We start from the raw sequence: 19,971 nt of genomic DNA, 5'->3' as shown, positions 1-19,971 counted from the left end.
ACAAAGACCTACCCACCTATACACACGCTGACTTCTAAGAAAATTTCACTTTACTACATAGACTTTTACATTATACAATTTTTGTTCTTTTTTTAATTTTATGTGTATTAGGGTTTTGCCTGTGTGATTATCTGTGTCTGTCAGATCCCCTGGAACTGGAAGAATAGACAGGTGTGAGCTGCTGTGTGGGTGCTGGGAGTTGAACCTGGGTCCCCTGAAAGAGCAGCCAGTGCTCCTAACTACAAATCCATCTCCCCAGCCTTTAATTTTTCTTCTTTTAAGAGACTTATTACATATTTATTAAGTTACAAAGAATAAACTTAAAATAGAACTCTTTAAACACATGATTTTAAAGAACAGAACTTAGATAAATTATCAATCACAAAATTATTTATCTCTATTTCGTATTCCCCAAATTAAAAATCATACAAAAGAAACTGGCCATCTCTGAGAGTCTGGAATGAAAAGGCACCTACAAAGTTGTGTGTTGTGAGTGGGACGTTCTCCAGAACTTCCACATGGAGCTCTTCTCCCGTAAGCCAGGAAATATCGGTGTCCCAGCCAATGGGCTTCTTCTCTCTGAAAAACATGTAGGCAAACCTGTCTTGACTTTTTAATTTTTTTAAGATTTATTTATTTTATGTTTGAGTGCTCTATCTACATGTACAACTATATGTCAGAGGAGGGCATCAGATCCCACTATAAATGGTTGTGAGTCCCAGGTGTTTGCTGGGAATAGAACTCAGGGACTCTGGAAGAGCACAGTGTTCTTAACCTCTGAGCCATCTCTCCAGCTCTTTCTTGATTACTGTACCCCAAAATAGTTATAAACATTACGCTGAAGATATGAACATGGTTACAGAGGAGGTAATATTAAGGAGGTTTGGCTCTTTGGTACAGTGTAAATAGATTCATTCACTCTTTTAAGTAAGTTCTAGAAAAACCTACAATAACCAAAACCAGATTGTTTGTTCCTGGGGCTTAAAAATCAATCAATCAATTAATCAATCAATCAACCAACCAACCAACCAACCAACCAATCAATCACAAAGTCAGGTGATTGTGACACGAGCCTTTAATCCCAGCAATCAGGAGTCAGAGACAGGTGGATCTCTTTGAGTTTGTGGCCAGCAGGGCCAAGAATAGCTAAGGCTACACAGAGATAGTTTCGAAAAACCAAAACCAAAATAATCAACCAAACAAATAAAAAAGCTGCCCAAAATACACAGGTGTTGTCTTAGCTACTAACTAATTCAGAGAAAGAGCATTCAAGGAACAATATGCCTCAAAAATGTAGATTCAAAGCATAAACATCTTGGAACAAAATTACTTTATGAAAAATGCTTCAATATAAAATGTTAATTTTGGTAGACTTTTTGTGGAACTATGAGCTTGTATTTAGAGAGGAAGACTGTATAAAAGCACATCATCTAAACTAATCACATTCTAAAGTAGTGGTTGTCAGCCTCCCTAACGCTGCTACAATTTAACACAGTTCCAACCACAAAGTTAGTGTTGCCACTGTTCTGAATCATAATGTAAACATCCCCGTTTTCTGGTTTTAGGTAAGTCCTGTGAAAGGCCAATTCAACCCTCTAAAGGGGTTGTGACCCACAGGTTGAGAACCACTGTTCTATCTAATGGTTCACAAATTACAAAATCTAATGAAGGCATTTGCCACAGGAAGAAATAGTATGACCACATCAATTACCAATTCAAGATTTCTTTGAGTAGTATTAGCACAATTTTTAAAGATGATGTTCAAACTCTTTTAGTAAAAATATTTCCTTTCTTCTTTCCTAATGAATGTAGCTGTTTTGCCTGCATGTAAGTCTGTGCACCTTACACATGCCCGAGGAGACCACAAGAGGGTTCAGAACCCTTGGAAGCAGACGGCTGTGAGCTGCCCCGTGGGTGCTGGGAGTTGAACCCAGGTCCTCTGGAAGAGCGGCCAGTGCTCTCACTGAGCCAGCCCTAGATTTGGATAAAGACTACAAAAGAAACTCAAACTTTATGTCTTATTTCTGTTACACACACACACACACACACACACACACACACACACACACACACACACACACACACAGCACATACAGAGCATACCCATCTTGAATTCTGTAAACAGCGCAGCACTCTGGGATAAGACCTCTCATCATCAGCGCTTTCTTTAGGCTGTCTCGGACTGTAACTCCACATCTTGCCGGTACCTACGACATAAATGTGCATACAAGGTAAAAGGGAAGGAGGTTTTCTTTGCAATAATTTCCTCACAACTCAGTCATTCGTCTTGTAACATATTTAAAATATCACATGGATTCCCTGAGTCAGATATAGTATCATGTCTATAATTTACTTATTAGTGTAAGAAAATTTTATCAAGCAACTTATTTTACCAATTTAAAGAAAAATGACTTTAATCCCAGACACAGCAGGATTCCTTTGAGTTCCAGAACAGCCTGCTGGTCTACACAGTGAGTTCCAGGGCAGTCAAAGCCTGCCTCAAAAAAAAAAAAAAAAAAAAAAAAAAAAAAAAAAAAAAAGAAAAGAAGAAGAAAAAAAAAAAAAAAGGTGGGTGGGGGGGGGACTGGTAAGTATTTTATAAATTATATACAATATATATATAAAAACAGAAAATGCAATAGTATTTTCTACACTATATACAACACTTAGAGGTCATCGCTCAAAGTAAAATAAAAATTTCTGTTGTTTTTGAGACAGTGACTGTTATAGCCCAGGGTAGTCTGGAGCTCCAGATCTTCCTAAGTCCGCCTCCAACTGCTGTAAGCACAGTGCATGCTACCATGTCTAGCTGTAAAATCAGTTTAGACCAAATGTGAGAACTGTGTAAGTCTTCAGTTATATTAATGACCATTAAGAGACGCCTCGTTACTCTAAACAAAAGAAAATGTTTTAGGGTGTATGGGGTGGGGGCTGGAGAGGTCCCTCACTGGGCAGTGCTTTTGCTGCTCAAGCATGAGGGTCTGAGTGTGGGTCCTCAGTGCCGACTAAAAAGCTGAGTATGGATGGCAGTGTACACCTTTAACTCCTGTGTAGACCCTGGGGAAAGGGGTATCACTGGCCATCCGATCTAGCAGAAAGAGTATGTTCTAGGTCACAGAGAGACCCTGTCTGGAAAAACAAGATGAACAGTGATAAAGACACCTCCCATTCATCTCTGGTCTCTACAAGCTCATGCACTTGTGGACATACACACATTCATATATATATAATACTGTCACCTACCACCCACCCACCCACCCAGAGACACACAAGGGGTGTGAGGGAGAGAGGAGGCGCGCGCGCACGTGCACACACACACAACACATACACACGCACGCACCCACGCACACGCGCACACGCACGCACACACACGCCTTGATCTGATATTTGATGTTTAGTTCTCTAGTGTATCTGTCTGGGCACGTGCTCTTCTCTAATCTCAATAACCTTTCCTGGCAATAGATGATGTACATGTGTTAGTCAGCAGCTAGTCTCTCATGGAATTAATGGTCAAGGACTAAATACATGATCTCCTAAACAGTACTTGAGCTCTTTAAACTGAGATTGGACTTTGGTTGATAGATGTTCTTGTTTTTACTGTAGTTAAGTGTGTGTGCTGCCGGGCAATTGGTGGCACACACCTTTAGTCCCAGCACTCAGGAGGCAGGGGCAAGCGGATCTCTGTGAGTTTGAGGCCAGTGGTCTACAGAGTGAGTCCCAGGACAGCCAGGACTGTTACCCTGAGAAAGCCAGTCTCAAACAAACCAAAGGGTGGGCCAACTGAATGCATATTTCCTAGAACCCCGAGAAAATATATACTGATATATAAAGCAAATAATAGGCAGAGACACAGGTAACATTGGGAGCAGAGCACACGGCAGTAGTTAATGCTATTGCTTAACCCATCCCATGCCTCATCTACCCAGACAAATCTGAGAGACTAAAGGAAGGCAGTGGGAGACAGGGCTTAGTAGTTCTTACTAGGAAAAGTCAGGAAAGTGAGAGGGAAGGGTGTCTCAGGTAGTCTAAGATCAACTACTGCAGTGTCTTCAATCTCTTCAACTTACTTCCCAACTCTGAAAGTTTCTGAACATTTTACAACTTGTATGTTTGGGGTTAGGGTTGAGAGTTTAATCAAACTGAACGTTAAGCAGCTGAATTTAAATTCTGAAGGGGAACAATCTAGAAAGCTAAACTAGGTAGGATCTATGTAAGCATAGTTAAATGTGATCATCAAAACTATGGCCAAGTATGGTAGTGCACACCTTTAACACAGCACCTGGGAGGTAGAAACAGCATGGTCTCTCTCTGGAAGTTCCAGCCCAGCCAGGGTAACAGAGTGAGGCCCTATTTCAAGTTTGTCGTGAGGGCATGGGCCCTCATCATTGTAAGTATTCAGGAAGTAATTAGACTTACATGGGCAATCCTCATTATTTGTGGAGGATGTGTGTGTGCATTTGTCTACCCACTAGAAATTGTAAACCCTTTATTGCCTTTATGGATACATGAAGATCACTGAAAATCCTGTCACCCAGGTCATGTACCTAGCTAAGGCTGAAGGAAGCGACAGTTTTCCTGCACCTTTCTATTTTCAAAACATAAATCTGTGTGCTATTCAGTCTATTTACTGCTACGTTTTCTAAACTTTGGTGTTTTTCGTTTCAGATGGTTTCTGAGTGTAATACTGAAGTGCTGTTTAGAGCCTAAACCCAGTGAAGGCTGTATAGTGTCTGTCAGGGAAGGGGTGTGTGTGTGTGAGTGTGTGTGAGATACTTGTATAGTGTGTGAGTGTGTGTGTGAGATACTTGTATAGTGTGTGAGTGTGTGTGTGAGATACTTGTATAGTGTGTGTGTGAGATACTTGTATAGTGTGTGAGTGTATGTGAGAGATACTTGTATAGTGTGTGAGTGTATGTGAGAGATACTTGTATAGTGTGTGTGTGTGTGAGATACTTGTATAGTGTGTGAGTGTGTGTGTGTGTGTGAGTGTGTGAGGAGGAGAATCTCGGTGCCCAGGAGGCATGGGGAGGAAACAGGAGGTGCTTATGGGAAAGAGGTAAAGGCAAGTGATGGGACGTAGATTAATATAAATGGGGTAGTTTAAGTTATAAAAGCTAGTTGGGGCAAGCCTAAGCTATAGGCCAAGCTTTCATAATTGATAAGAAGTCTCCATGTAATTTTTTGGGAGCTGGCTGGTGGGACAGAAAGACTCCTTACATGTCTGTGTTGGGGAAACTTACTTTAGGCCTCAGCCATAGGGATGTTCAGCCCTGAGTTTGTGTTAGTGAGCCAGTAACAACATCTGAATTTTTGCTTGCCATAGGAATATTCACACCTAACCAAAATAGTTAGGTTTAAACTTTGTCATAAAAAACTGAAATAATCATTGACTAAGGATCTGTGAGAGTTCATTACTTTTTACACATTTAAACTCTTCCATAGAGCAAAGTTATTTTCAAAACTTCAAAGAGTCACTTTAAAATTTGGTTGGACATCAAAAATGTTTTGCACTGATTTATTTGATAGTGTAACTCATTTTTTTCCCCTTTTCTCTTTTCAAGATAGGGTTTCATGTAGTCCAGCTGGCCTCAAACTCATTATGTACCAAGAATGAGCCTGCATTCCAGTCCTCCGGTTTCCCAACATTTCAACTTACAGATGTCACTGACATCATGGGCTTGGTAGGGCAAAGGCAAGCTTGTGGTTTATAGAAACACAATACAGAGAGCCCTTAAATAAACTAGCATAGAATACATATGCAAACCAATATGTAGATTTGTACACAACTTTAAATATATAGTTTATGATGGCTAGTTTTATGCCAAACTAACACAAGCTATAATCACCTGACAAAAGGGAACCAAAAAAAAAAAAAAAAAAAAAGCTTCTATAAGACTGTAAATAAACTGTAGAAGGCTCAGAGGTTAAGGGCACTGGCTGCTCTTGCAGAGGTCCCAGGTTCAGTTCTCAGCACTTACACAATGGCTAACAGCTGCTTGTTAATCTTGTTCTAGGGGATCTAATACTCTCTTCTGACCTCAACAGGACCAGGCACACACATGATGAACAGACATACATGCAAAGCAGAATATTCATCCACTTAAAGTAAAACAAAATGTATACATGTGTGATATGTAGAAATGACACACACACTGCTCTGCAGGCAAGCCTGCAGAGCATTTTATGAATTAGAGATTAATGGGGGAGGCGCCATCCATGGGGCCATCCCTGGGCTGGTGGTCTTGGGTTCTGTAAAAAGCTGACTAAGCCGAGGAACAAGCCAGTAAGCAGCACCGTCCATGGCCTCCAGGTTCCTGCCCTGCTTGAGTTCCTGTCCTGACTTCCTTCAATAATGAATAGTGATGTGGAAATCAAAGTCAAATAACTCTCTCCTCTCTAAGTTGCTTTTGGTCATAGTGTTTCATCATAGCAATAGTAACCCTAACTAAGACAGGGCTTTTGATTTTATGACAATTCTTCTTGATTTGAATCTTTTTCAGCTTTGTTTGACCAATCGTATTGTTTTTAAGTAAGACTGTGGAATATATACTACACTTACAATATGGTCTTATTAAATTAAGAAGAGAACCTCTCTCTCTATACTCCAAACACTTCACAGAGTCAAGACAATGTTAGAATTAAAGAGTTTCCTGGGCAAACTGAATTTAACTTGCAAAGACCCAGAGCCAACAGAATGGATTTACAAAGCTGGGATCTTTTACTACTATATTGTGGTCCTAATCAAATCAAAACTGGTCAATCAGCTAAAAAAAACTTACCTAAGGACAAAAGAAACCCTTTCACTGTTAGGAAGGCTTAGAATTTTTGAGAAACCAATATTATTCTTTCTGCTTACAAAAAAGGTACACCTTAAGGTTTTGTTTCACTGTGATCAAAAATTTAGAGGGAGGATATTTCCTAGGGCTGTACCATTTATTCTACCAAATAATATCCTTTCATTCTCAACACTTCTTTAAGTCTACTTATTTATACCAGTAAGAATTTAAGTTTTTACTATTATTTTCCTGCCATGCAAATGGCTAAAATCAGAACAACTTTGCCTTATCTTCCTCTATTCCACAAACATTCTTACTAAACACATACACTAAGACATGGTTTTATTTTAAAATTACACTTACTTATTTATGCTTTTTTATTTTTGCATGGTGTGTGTGTGTGTGTGAGCATGTGTGTGTATGAGTGTGTGTGAGTGTGTGAGTGAGCGTATGAGTGTGTGTGAGCGTGTGTGAGTGTGAGCGTGTGTGTGTATGAGTGTGTGTGAGTGTGTGAGTGAGCGTATGAGTGTGTGTGTGAGCGTGTGTGAGTGTGAGCGTGTGTGTTCTTGCGCATGTGCAATTCAGAGGAATACTTTAGGGAGTTGCTTCTTTCCTTTCATCAAGAGAATACAAAAATTAAACTCAGTTCACCAGACTTGTAGCAAGCGGCTTTACCCACAGAGCCATCTCACCAGCCCAGGAAATGATTTCAAAGCATTCAATCTTGACTTATTCTTTATTTTGTCATTCATTTATGTTAGATACAGCTGGGATTAATACCAACTACATAGGCATTTGTGGTCCTTAATCTCAAGGTGTGGTAAATCCAAAGATTTGCTTTTTTAGAAAGCAAGTGTAGAACATATACTAAGAATTAGACGGTACTCTACTCATTAAGTAAATTTTAAAAAAAAGGTAAGTTGTGTTACTAAAATTAATTTAGTAATTTCAGGAACTAGAGAGATGGCTCAGCAGTTAAGGGGACCTGTCGCTCTTCCATGGGACCTGGGTTCTGTTCCCAGAATTTTTACAGTGACCCACTACAACCTGTGTCTGCAGTTTCATTAGAACAAACACCTTCTCTCCACCTTGGCCTCTTGCATACACATGGTGCAATGAACTCTTGCAGGCTCACATATACAAATTAATAAAAATAGTATTTAAAGGAACCTTTGCATTACATGTGCATTCCCTGTCTCCAGGAATTGTTCTTAGTCCTATATAAAGGTACTTCTATTTTAACACTGTTTGCAATAATAATAATAATAATAATAACAACAATACCAGATATCTACCAGAGGAAGGATAAGAAAAAATAGAATAGCTGATAACAATTCAATGCAATGAATACAGTCGTTCCCCCTCTCCCGCCCCCCCACAGGGTTTCTCTGTAGTTTTGAAGCCTGTCCTGGAACTCACTCTGCAGACCAGGCTGGCCTCGAACTCATTAAAATTTGTTTTTAATTAACAAATATAAATGCACAGCTTGAAGTCCAAATTTTGAATAAAATCCTGGACATTTCATACGTATGGTACTATCCTACTTTATCATTTAAAAAAACAAATGTGACTAAATGTACACAACATTTATCAAAAGGGTTATTTTTAGTAGGGAGCAAGATGTTCAACAGGAGAATGTGATTGACAAGAAAATGTATTTTGGGTATGGAGAATATAAAACAAATATTAATAATTTATTTGTTGTAGCTCACTAGGAGCTATTTAATATATTGTTCTTAATATTTTCCTCAATATTTACAACTTTCCAAATATCTAAAAATAGAAAACCCACAAACAACCTATTGTTTTTCTTTTGTTGAGAGAGACTCTCATGTGGTTGAGGATATAAAGTTTATGACTGGCATTCTACAATTCTATAAACGTTTTGTAGGATTTGCCTGTAGAACGGAGATTTGTAGATTTTAATTGGGAAGCTGAAGGCATTCTCTTGACTAATGCTTGCTGTGAGTGTGAGGGTGCCACACTGGGCGGCGGTCTGCATGGGATGGGAAAGCAGGCTGAGAGGCAATGGGAGCATGGTAGCAAACAGGGCTTCTCCATGGCCTCGGCTTCCATCCCTGTCCCAGTTCCTTCAACCGTGGCCGGGAAGTGTGAGCCAACAAACCCTTTCCTCTGCCAGGCATGGTACCGAACACCTATGGAGGCTGTCCTAGAACTCGCTCTGTAGACCAGGCTGGCCTCAAACGCAGAGATTGTCTGCCTGACTCTGCTTCCCAGTGTGCTGGGATTAAAGGCGTGTGTCACCACCTCCTGGCTCACATCTAGAATGCAATTAACATTCAGGAGGTTGAGGCAGCAGGATTAGCCTGAATTAAAGATGAGATTCTGTTTCAAAAACACCCAAAGGGCTGGGGAGAGAGCTCAGTAAAGTGTTTACCACACAGGCATGACGACCTGAACTTTGAGAGCTCAGTAAAAAGGCTAGATGTGACCCAGGAATGGCGGCACGCCTTTAACCCCAGCACTCAGGATGCTGAGTGCTAGTGTAAGATCCGCGGAGGGCGTGGTCCCTCATGCCCCAACTCAGGAAAGGCGCCCCCCATAAATCACTCAAGAGAAGCGGTCTTGATGCAAAAGCATGAGGCATTTTATATTCCAGTGCTCTGGGTTCCACAGCCACATTCAACATGGAAGTAGGGGACTGGGAACCCTGGGTACAGGGTTCAGACAGCTTTTATAGGGTTACAACAAAGCAATCTTATAGCATCCAATGTGGACCAATGAAATTAATTTGAACTATCCAAGCCCGCGCTTAGCCCAGGAAGTCTGCTTTCGCTAGGGCTTCTGGGTGGTGTCACAAGGCTCATTTCTTGTTCATACACTCACAGGTGCTGTCGTAAAACTGCCCTGTCGTAAATAAACTGGATGTGGTGGCATGTGCGTGTAATCCCAGCTCTGAGAAGGCAAGGAACAGTAGATCTTTAGGTCTTGCTGGCCATCTAGATTACTATCTATGGTAAGTTCCAGACCAACGAGAGATCCTATCTCTAGGTATCCTGAAAAAAGTATATATTCTTTAATTGTTATGCTCATGGCCTACCCGTATATGATATTAAGAATGACATTCAGGCTGGGTGTGGTGGCTCATGCCTTTAATCGTAGCACTCAGGAGGCAGTCAGGCAGATCTCTCTGTGAATTCACAGCAAATGAGTTCCAGAGCAGCCAAGGTGGTTAGAGGGAAATCCTGTCTCAAACAAATAAACAAGCAAGCAAGCAAGCAAGCAAAAAAGAATGACACTAGCTGGACATGCTGGGTACCCTTGTAATCACAGTACCCGAGGGGAGCAGAGGTAGAAAGAGCTCAAGTTCAAGATCAGCATAGGAAATGAAGGAAAAGCATTTTGAGACCCCATGTTAAAAAACAAACAAACAAACAAACAAACGCCTAACAACTATGTTTAAATACAGTACTTAATATTCTAACTATTTTGTGCTGGGATTATATGTGTCACTACTACATATGACCAAGAGTACATTTCAAAAGTTTACATAAATGGAATTACAAAGTATATTCCACTTTGTCTGCTTTCTTTTCTACAGCACACTTCTTGAGATTCTTCTATGGTGAATGCTGGACATATCGGTAGTTTCTCTTCTATTAAAATAATGTTCTTTGTACAGATATACCACAATTTCTTTTAAAATCCCTGGTTTTTTTTTTTTTTTTTTTTTTAGCTTTTTAAAATTTACTTTTGAGACAGGATCTCATTCTGTAGCTCTAGCTAGCCTTGAAGTTATACTACCTGGGTTTTCATCCCCAGAGCTGGGATTACAGGTATATTCCCCAAGGACCAGTTTAACAGTTTATCTGTTGATGGACATTTGGAATTTGGAGTTATGAGAAACAGAACATCAAAGCAACATTTACTTATAAATTCTTAATTTTCATGCTTGGATAAACACACCAGAGTAAACTGGTTGGGTCATGCATATAATTACCAAACTATTCCTTTTTAAATGCACTGAAGTATACACAGAACAAAGTCTATCTTAATTATTTTTAAATGTTAACTTCTCAGTGAGGTTAAAATTCATGCCATTGTGCAACCAATACCCTAAACCCTTTTCATACTGTTTTTCAGACATCTATTTTTAACTCTCGTGTCTATGGATGTTTTGCCTCCATGTAAGTCTGTGTATCACACGCACAGTGCTTACAGAAGCCAGAAGAAAGCACTGGGTACCTGGGAACTGGTTACAGATGGCTGTGGCTGCCACACGGGGGCTGGGATTAGAGCCAGGGTCCTCTGCAAGAGCAGTCAGTTTGTAACTATGGAGCATCTCTCCAGCCCTAATGCTTTCCACTTTCTAAGAAGGCAGATGGGGACAAGATGGCTGTCCATAAACTTTTTGTAACACGGGATGTTTCAGAGGTAGAATTTCTATTTACAAATAATTTTATACCATGTTTCCCCTTTTAGGGAGGCATCAACACAAAGATATTACTCAGGAAGAATGGGAAGAGCAATTTTAATTAATCTATATATGTCAAAAAGGAAGAAGGGTTAGAGAACTGAAACAATTCTCTAAGGAAGATCAAAATCTCTCCAAATGCAGGAAGCGGGCAATTCTGCTAGCTCTCAATCTGATCATTAACACAGAAATTCTGTATAGTAGCATTTAATCTCTTTATAGTAACATTTTTAAAAATCAAAAGATATTGTGGAATACTGAAAAATACCAATTGTACCTTGAATTTCTGTTGTTTCACAGGGAAAACAAAGCAATGTTTCTTTGATTTCAGCTGACTTGGAACTTTTTGTTAACTTTGTATTAAAATCAACCATATAAAGCTGGAGAAACGCCTCACTGGCTGCTCTTCTAGAAGTCAGAGTTCAGCTCCCATACCACATGACTCACAACTAAACTGCCTGTAACTTCAGTCCCTAGGGGCCTAAGGCCTTCTTGGCACTCTGTGGACACCCACATTCAAGTGCACATACCCACACAGACATACACACACAGAGGCATAAAAAATAACAATGTACATTTTATTTGAAAACCTACATATACATTAAGAACTTACTGGGCTGAGTTATAGAAATGTTATTTACTAAGGCTGACATTTGCTCTACTTGAAGACTTCAGATCATCTATAATAACTCAGCAGATCTCACAGCTTTAAATGTTTCTTACAAGTTATCTGATGATACTTGGTTTTGTGGGTTCCTCCCCCTCCCCAGACGGAGACAGGGTTTCTCTGTGTAGCCCTGGCCGCCATCCTGGAACTCACTCTGTAGACCAGGCTGGCCTTGAACTCAGAGAGCCACCTGCCTCTGCCTCTCAGTGCTGGGATTAAAGGCGTGCACCACCACTGGTGCAATACTAGTAACAACAATTTTTACAAAGTTGTACAAACAAGAGAAATAGTAAGTGCACTGAAAGTTAACTTCTGAGAACTTAGAACAGAGATTACTCAGATGAAAGAATCTTACCTGATAAAAGCTTAAATCAAGAAATTCTGATCACCTCTTAAAAAAAAAAAAAATAAAAGCTTTTGAGTGTTTTGCCTGCCAGTTTGAAAAGGCACCATATGCAGGTCTGGCATTCTTGGAGGCCAAAAGAGGGCATTAACCCCCCCCCAATGGAATTACAATACAGATGGTGTGGTTCAACACATACATGCAGGGAACTAAAACTCAGGCCCTCTGAAGGAGCAGGCAGTGCGCTTAACTACTGAGCCATTGCTCCAGCCTCCTAATAGACTCCTAACTGGTACTTACATTTAAGTGCCATTGAAGTTTGATGGATGGCCAGGTGTGGTGGCACAAACCTTTAATTCCAGCACTTGAGAGGCAGAGGCAGGCAGATGGGTTAGTTGGAGGCCAGCTATGCAGAACAGTGTGCTCTGGACCAGCCAAGGCTACATAGTGAAACCATGTCTAAAAAAAGAAAGCAAATAATTAAATAAAATTTAAAAAGAACCCTGACTGGGGCTGGTGGCGCACGCCTTTAATCCCAACACCCGGGAGGCAGAGGCAGACAGATCTCTGACTTTGAAGTCAGCAAGGTCTACAAAGCAGAGTTCCAGGGCAGCCAAGGCTACACAGAGAAACTCTGTCTCAAAACAAACAAAAAAACAAACAAACAAACAAACAAAAACCCCAGCAAATAAAAAGCAAAAGAAGGAAAGAAAAAGAGAAATCTCGTAACTATGTAGGCTTTGGCACAAAACAATCATGTCTTTTCTATCGTTGTTTGAAATGGGTGGTTCCACTTGCAAGGCTCTCAACACTCGGTGATAATGTTCAACACAAAGAAATGGCTAAAAGATTGCAATAAACCCTGACTCACCACCGTCCTCTGTTTGTTGGGCAGGAAGACTCTAACGATGGGTCTCTGCGGTGACTTGGGGTTGTTTCGTGACACGTCTGTGGGAGTCTGAAAAACTGAAAGCGATGAAGGTAGCATTGAAAGGCTAGAGGAGGAGGAGGACGTAACGGTGTCCATGGACGCTGAGCTAGAAACAGAGAACTCAGTCCCATTCCCCAGGGACTCCAACAGCTGCTGCTCTCTTTGCTGGAGGGCATCTAGCTTGCTGGTGTATTCTTCATAGGCCTATAAAATAAAGCACACTCACATAGAACAGTTTCCTCTGACATTCACAAAAGAGACATGACTTCAGTCTTTGTTCATAACTTCTTTATAATCTAAAACAGGGTTTTAAGCTACAAATTACAAAGTAATACTGAAAGTACTATGGACACTCTTCCTTTTCAAGGGAAAAATGTTATAGGACATTAGTTTACTATATTGGGAAACTTGGCCTACATATGTTGTTTCTACATGCTCCTTAAATGTTAATTTAAAAACCAGTAATTCCCAACTTTCTGGTCAAAGAGTAATTTATTTTCCAAACCACAAGTTTAGCAGAAGACTATGTATAAAGTATTACATAGGTTAGGTCAAGGATAGATGTCTCTTCTTCTATATAATTCTATTTTCTAGAAAAGTTGCAGGCACAGCAAGGTTAATAGGCATTGGCAATAAACAATCATTGCTATACTTTTTTGAAATGGATGATTCCATTTGTATGACTCTGAATATGATGTGGTAATATGTATATGAGCATGCACGCATGAACTCACACAGAAAGTAAAGGAAATGGTTATCAGAGTGAGGTTAAAATTCCAAAATGAGCTACACAGAACCACAGTGCCAGATCACACTGGTCTCTGTCTCTATCAAACCTTGCTGGGGCTTAGATGGTTTGTGGCTACTATCTTCTTTCTGAAACAGATAGAGTTATCCGTTAAAATGGTTTGTTTTTTAAAGAACCCTGTCTCATTAGAGATTCCTAACTACCTCCTTCCCCATCAAATACCATTTAGCAAGTAAGAAATTATTTGATACTCTGCAATCACAGGAGACTCTGGGCCACTAACAGAATAGCCTAATAAATATTCCATTTGACAAAGGCTACAATATATAAAATACCAAATTCTAAGAATAGAATGATACCGAAAGTAAAGTCATGATTAACTGGAATAGAAAGGTTCACAGTTCTTTCAGACAGTGGAAACCCTTTAGCCCATAGTCTACTATTGTTCTCTACCATTCTAAGTAGATGTAGCTCATTCAACAAACATTTATGAAACTCTACAAGGGAGAATCAAAGTTTTCATGTGGCACTTTCCATTTCTCACGGAGTTCGCCTGGCTAGAAGATGGCAGGTCAAAGTGTGAGCTGAGCGAGCCTCAGGGCGTGAGTCTGACCCCTGGAGCCCACAATGGAAGGGAGGAACCCACCCCTGAAAGTTGGCTTCTCATCTCCACACGCATGTGCATGTACTGCACGTTGAGTGCATCATGACACACACACTAAATCAGAACTTTAAAAAGTTTACTACTGGGCTATGGAGAAAGAGATGGAAGTATTTCTATTTGTGTATTATGCATAAGAAATAGCATCCCTGATAAGAGATGAGAATGTGGAGTGAGGCAGGGCTTAGAAAGTCACTTATAAGGATGGAAGAAATAGGGAGGCCAGAGTACAGAAGAACTTTATAGCGAAGTAAGAAGGTAGGGTATCTTTAAGATACTGGGGGAAAGCTGGGTGGCGGTGGTGCAGGTCTTTAATCCCAGCACTCGGGACGCAGAGGCAGGCGGATCTCTGAGTGCAAGGCCAGCCTGGTCTACAGAGTGAGCTCCAGGACAGCCGGCTATGCAGAGAGAAACCTGTCTCAAAAAGTAAAACAATAACAACAACAAAAAAACAAAAACAAAAACAAAGAAAAAGACATTGGAGGGAAAGTATGGTTGAATGTTATGTAATATGCAGGAAACAGAAGAGACTGACATATGGCTGTAAAATTTAAATGAAAAATAGGGACACAGGGAAACAAGACTAGAGAGATTGGCAAGGGACAAGATTTAGTTTGTTTTGTCCTATTCATCCAGTGTGTTAGTTCTTGTTTTATCTTGTTTTATCTTATTTTATTAGTATCCCTTTGGAAGATTTTTCCAACAGGAAACAGGAAGGGGATGTGGATGGGAGGGGAAATGGGGAGGGTCTAGGAGGAGTGGAGAGCGGGAAATCATAATCAGGGTACTATATGAGGAATACATCTATTTTCAATAAAAGGAAAACATTGAAAATAGGAAGCAGGCTGGGCACACCCTGGAGGGCAAGCCAGCCATTGAGCAGCGCTCGCTTTTGGTCTCTGCACCAGCTCCTGCCTCCATATTTGCTCCCATTGCGTCCTTGCCTTGGCTCCCCTGACCTGTGACTAGGGTTACCGTAAGCCAAACGAACACTCACCTCTCTGAGTTGCTTTGCTCGTGGCATTTCCTCACAGCTACGCTAATCCTAATTGTCAAATCTGACTACTCTTCTAATATCCCTGTCCTAGAAATGTCTGTATCTTGTCTCTAAAGGCATTTATTTCTGTTTTGTCCGCAAGACTCATAGACACTCATTCCATATACTTTACAAAAGATTAACTGATGCCAGGATCACCGTCTGGAACGTTCTCACCCCTGAATGAACCCTATTCCACCTTGACTTTATATCTCACTAGCACATCAACACACTCGGGTCAACACTGACACCTCTAACCCTTCCTAGACTTGGGTCTTTCCTGCACTCTTTCCCGTGCGTTATAAATTATTATTCCAGCATCGCCATCAATTGCATATCTGACTATCTAATTCTTGTTCTTTCTTGACTAGTTTGCTAAATTCCAATTTTTGTAAAATCCTATTATTCAACCATTCCCAGTTCCTCTTCAACTGCTACCCCATCAAGATCTACCCCCTTTCTGTCTCCTATTAGAAAACAAACTGGCTTCTAAGGGATAATATAAAATATGACAATAACAATAACAATATGGGCTCATATTATGGTCCATTGCTAGAGAAAATAATAAAACCAGGCTACCTGTTAGTATTATGTATTCACATACATATGTACAAACAACAACAATAACAAAAACCTTAAAATTATCTGAATATTTAAAAAATAGAATCTGACATTCTTTATAAGATTTACTCTTTTTCTATTTTTTCCTGAATCCCCAAATCTCCTAACATTTAATTCATTTTGAAAATAACATTGTGTTCAAATTTATTCTCAAGATCAAAGGTATCAAGCGAGCACTAGGCTACAAAGAGTTCAAAGCCAGCCTATGCAAGCTTAGGTGAGCCCTGTCTCAAAGCTAAGATGAAAGGAGGGCACAGCCCCTCCTGTACCGCAGCTCCCGCTAGCGGAAGGCACCCTTGCAGCACCGGGCAGATAGGCGCCCTGATGATGAGTGGATGTGCGTGGGGAGGTGACCTGCAGGAGCCAAGGCCTCGCGGAAGCTTGGAGTCTGGGCAGCCAACTGTGGCCATATTAGTCTCTGAGGGCTATGCCGTCGCAGGGGTGATGGGGGACGTCCTTCTGTATATGTGTGTCTCTTATCGGTTGATGAATAAAACACTGTTGGCCAATGAGGCAGGAAGATGGGCAGGGTGAGGAGACGAGGAGAATTCTGGGAAAGGTGGGCAGAGGGAGCTGGACAAAGACAGCTGCCACATTAAGGACCGGACAGAAGACGCACCAGGTGTCCTCCGGTAAGATTAATAGAAATGGGTTAATAACTGAGACAGAGTTAGACAACCAGCCAACAGTTTTATAACTAATGCAGCATCTGTGTGCTCATTTGGGGGAAGTGGCCGTGAGACCAACCTGGTGGCAAAGAAAACCCAGCAACACAGGAACCATTCAGGCCTGAGTGGCCTATGCTGCCACCAAAGGTCGTGGTCTGGTCCATGGCCCTACCTGCAGCAGGTCCTGAGACGATGTCTGTTGCTCTTGTTACCACCAAGGGCTGGCGAATGCCTGGGGTCTGGGCTGCCACTGGAGGAGGTGACACCTGGGCCTGAGCTGCAGCCTAGGGCCGTGTCTGGGTCTGTGGCCCAATTACCAGCCAGGGTCTGGTCAGCCACCTGAGGCCAGGTTGGTGTCTGAGGGCCATGCTGCCGCCAGGGCTGTACTGATCTGCACGGCCTGTTCCATCACTGGGGCTATGGTGGCCCTGCTGCAGCTGGGGTCTGTGCTGATCTCTGTGGACCATGTTATCACAGAGCCGTATGAACCATGTGTGCTAAAATCTGAGGGGCATGCTGAGCGGGTACTGCCCTTCACTGGCCTTGGGAAAGCTAAATATGTTTCTAATTATATTCTCTAAAATAACCAGTGTTCCTAGAAAACATTTTTATACATTGCCCTCAAAATTGCTACAAAAAGGTAGTAAAAACTCACCTCCAAGTATATTGATGGTGGATTGTGCTCGCCACCAAATTTGTCCAACAGGGCCTCTATATGTTCCTGGGTCAGTTTAATCATTTGCTTGATATTCCATACCTAAGGAAAAAAATAAAGGAATTTAAATAAAGATCGCTAAACAAGTAATTAGCAATATTTTAAAGTAGAAATAGAAATGTAGCAACTATTAATAAACTATCAAGGTTTTAGAATTTAGAGGAGTTTTATAATAATTAATAATTAACTTAACCTTTTTCCTATACTAGTACTATATCCCCACCTATAAATAGAGATTCAGATAATACCGGTATAGTCGGAATGAACAGTCAAAATTGGCAACTACTATATTAGGTGAAATAAGCCAGACTCAGAAATACAAATAACACATTTTCTATACTGTGGAACCTACACTTAAAATTCTACAAGTAAGTATGAAAATCTAGTTTCCTCTTCCCCCAAATTTGGGGTTCTCCACCAGAAAGGAAAAGCCTTTTAGGGTTTGTTAGTGTGTTGGTTAATCTTCAGTGTGAACTTGACTGAATTTATATTATTATTTTTATGAAAGAATACAGGAGTTTGAACCAACACTGGCTAACTAAGTTGTGTTGAACCTGATTTCCTTCTTGCCTGACTTGGATTATTACACTGCAGGGGCCTCCAACCTTAACCTCTGGACCACACAGCACAGGAGGAGGAACCCACGTCTCAGAGTCGCCCTCTGACCTCCATGAACAAGCACCATGGCAGCCAGGCACCTGTACTCACTCACACACGCACACACACAAATAATAAACTGTTTTTTAAAAGCACGTGGTTCAATGGTGAGGGCACTTTCCCCCAAGCCTAACCGCCTGAGTTCAATCCCCAGCACTCACTCCTGCGGTGGAAGGAAGGACAGAACCAGGTCCTGCAAGGGGTCCTCTGACCTCCACTCTTGTCACAGCGTGCCTGTGCCATTCCCCACCGCCACCACAGCATCAGCATCAGCATCAGCATGAATGTAGGAGCACACTCACGCGAGGGTGACTCCAATTGTGACTGCCATGATTCTCGCTAGTCAAAGATACGCGGCACTCACTCAGCAGAGCCCACAGTAAGACCCCATTGAGAAGAGAGGCCTAGGCCTACAGGACTACAGGACAAGGAGTGGTAACTTTAAGACTCAGGACAAGGAGTGGTAACTTTAAGACTCAACAACGTCCACCAAGTGAGGGATGAGAAAAGGAGGCTTGAGAGGTGAAGAGTCAAAGTGTATGCTTAGGGGTTTAATGTATTTTATAAATTCTAAAATAGTATTTTAGAATGTGAATATTATAAATATGCTATTATGGGCTGGAGAGATGGCTCAGGTTAAGCGTTCTTTCGGAGGACCCAGGTTTAGTTCTCAGCATCCACATGATGGCTCACAACCATCCACACATATACATGCAGGCAAATTACTCATATACATAAAATAAAGTAAAATTTAAAGAAAGAGGTATCTGGCTCATTTACTACAGATGGCTTCTTATCTTCCAAAAAACAGTTTTTTTTCAGATTTTGTAATTCTAATATTCAAGTCTCTCCGGTTATCTATTTAACTTGCTCTGGACACTCTAATAACAAGGAGGTGCTAAGAATATTGTACCAAACATATTATATCAACTTTATGCAGAGGTTACCTCATACCAGACACTGATTATGTCCTTGTCTCTATTAGTTCATTCCACTACTAACACCTCCTCCCAACAATTCACTAAGTGCCTTGGTTTTAGTCCTTGACTCATGAAATACACATTCTAGCCGTGCAGTCAAGCATTAAACAAACACAGCATGCCAGACTGTGATTTAAAGACACGCTAACAAGCAACAGCAAAGGAAGAGCAGCCATCCAGTTCAGAACGCGTATCTGAAAGAGAAAGCCAGTACAAGATGCAAAGGCATCAGGGTAGAGGCGAGAACGGATGGCGTCAGTGCCCCGATTAATGGCTCTCTAACGGCACACCTTCTGGTCTGCAGCTCTGCAAGCCTTCTGTCTACTCTGACTCTGGGCTGCTTTACGTGACTTGGCTACTCTTGTGATGCCTGGCAGTATGGCATTACTGAACGTGGCCCAGCACAGGTTGAGATGTAAATGTGAACTGCCTGCTGTCTTGCACAACTGAACTTTGCTTGTTCTTTCGCCTCCGATCTGCTCAGCTCTAAGAGCGTGCACGCCTCGGCTAGCCTACTAGCACCATGTTGTGCTATTCTAGAATAGCCAGCTATTTGGAACCACCAACTGGACAGATACATGATTTGACCCAGCCAACATTAGTGTAGTCCATGACAGCATGCTTTCACAACGGAAAATTACTAGGCTTTAGGGTGGTTTATTAATAGAAAATACATTGTACAGGGTATGCAACAGAACATATAAAAAGTACACACGGATGATTCTAACAGCAA

General features: G+C 41.2%; 1 protein-coding gene across 1 annotated transcript in view; it reads right to left on the bottom strand.

The window, feature by feature from the left end:
* Braf (B-Raf proto-oncogene, serine/threonine kinase) overlaps positions 1 to 19,971 on the bottom strand; it is a 97,632-nt gene that overhangs the window by 51,375 nt on the left and 26,286 nt on the right. Inside the window, exons 2-6 of the mRNA XM_051174632.1 lie at positions 17,542 to 17,643; positions 13,289 to 13,356; positions 13,093 to 13,189; positions 2,104 to 2,207; positions 477 to 579 (exon numbers count right to left, since the gene is read on the bottom strand). Of these exons, the coding sequence (XP_051030589.1) occupies positions 477 to 579; positions 2,104 to 2,207; positions 13,093 to 13,189; positions 13,289 to 13,356; positions 17,542 to 17,643 (474 nt within the window). The remainder of the gene's footprint in view (positions 1 to 476; positions 580 to 2,103; positions 2,208 to 13,092; positions 13,190 to 13,288; positions 13,357 to 17,541; positions 17,644 to 19,971) is intronic.

The sequence above is a fragment of the Phodopus roborovskii genome, unplaced genomic scaffold (assembly GCF_943737965.1).
Source record: "Phodopus roborovskii unplaced genomic scaffold, PHOROB, whole genome shotgun sequence".
Lineage (NCBI taxonomy): Eukaryota > Metazoa > Chordata > Mammalia > Rodentia > Cricetidae > Phodopus > Phodopus roborovskii.
Note: the sequence above shows the minus strand (reverse complement) of the source record. Positions and strands in the feature narration are given on the sequence as shown.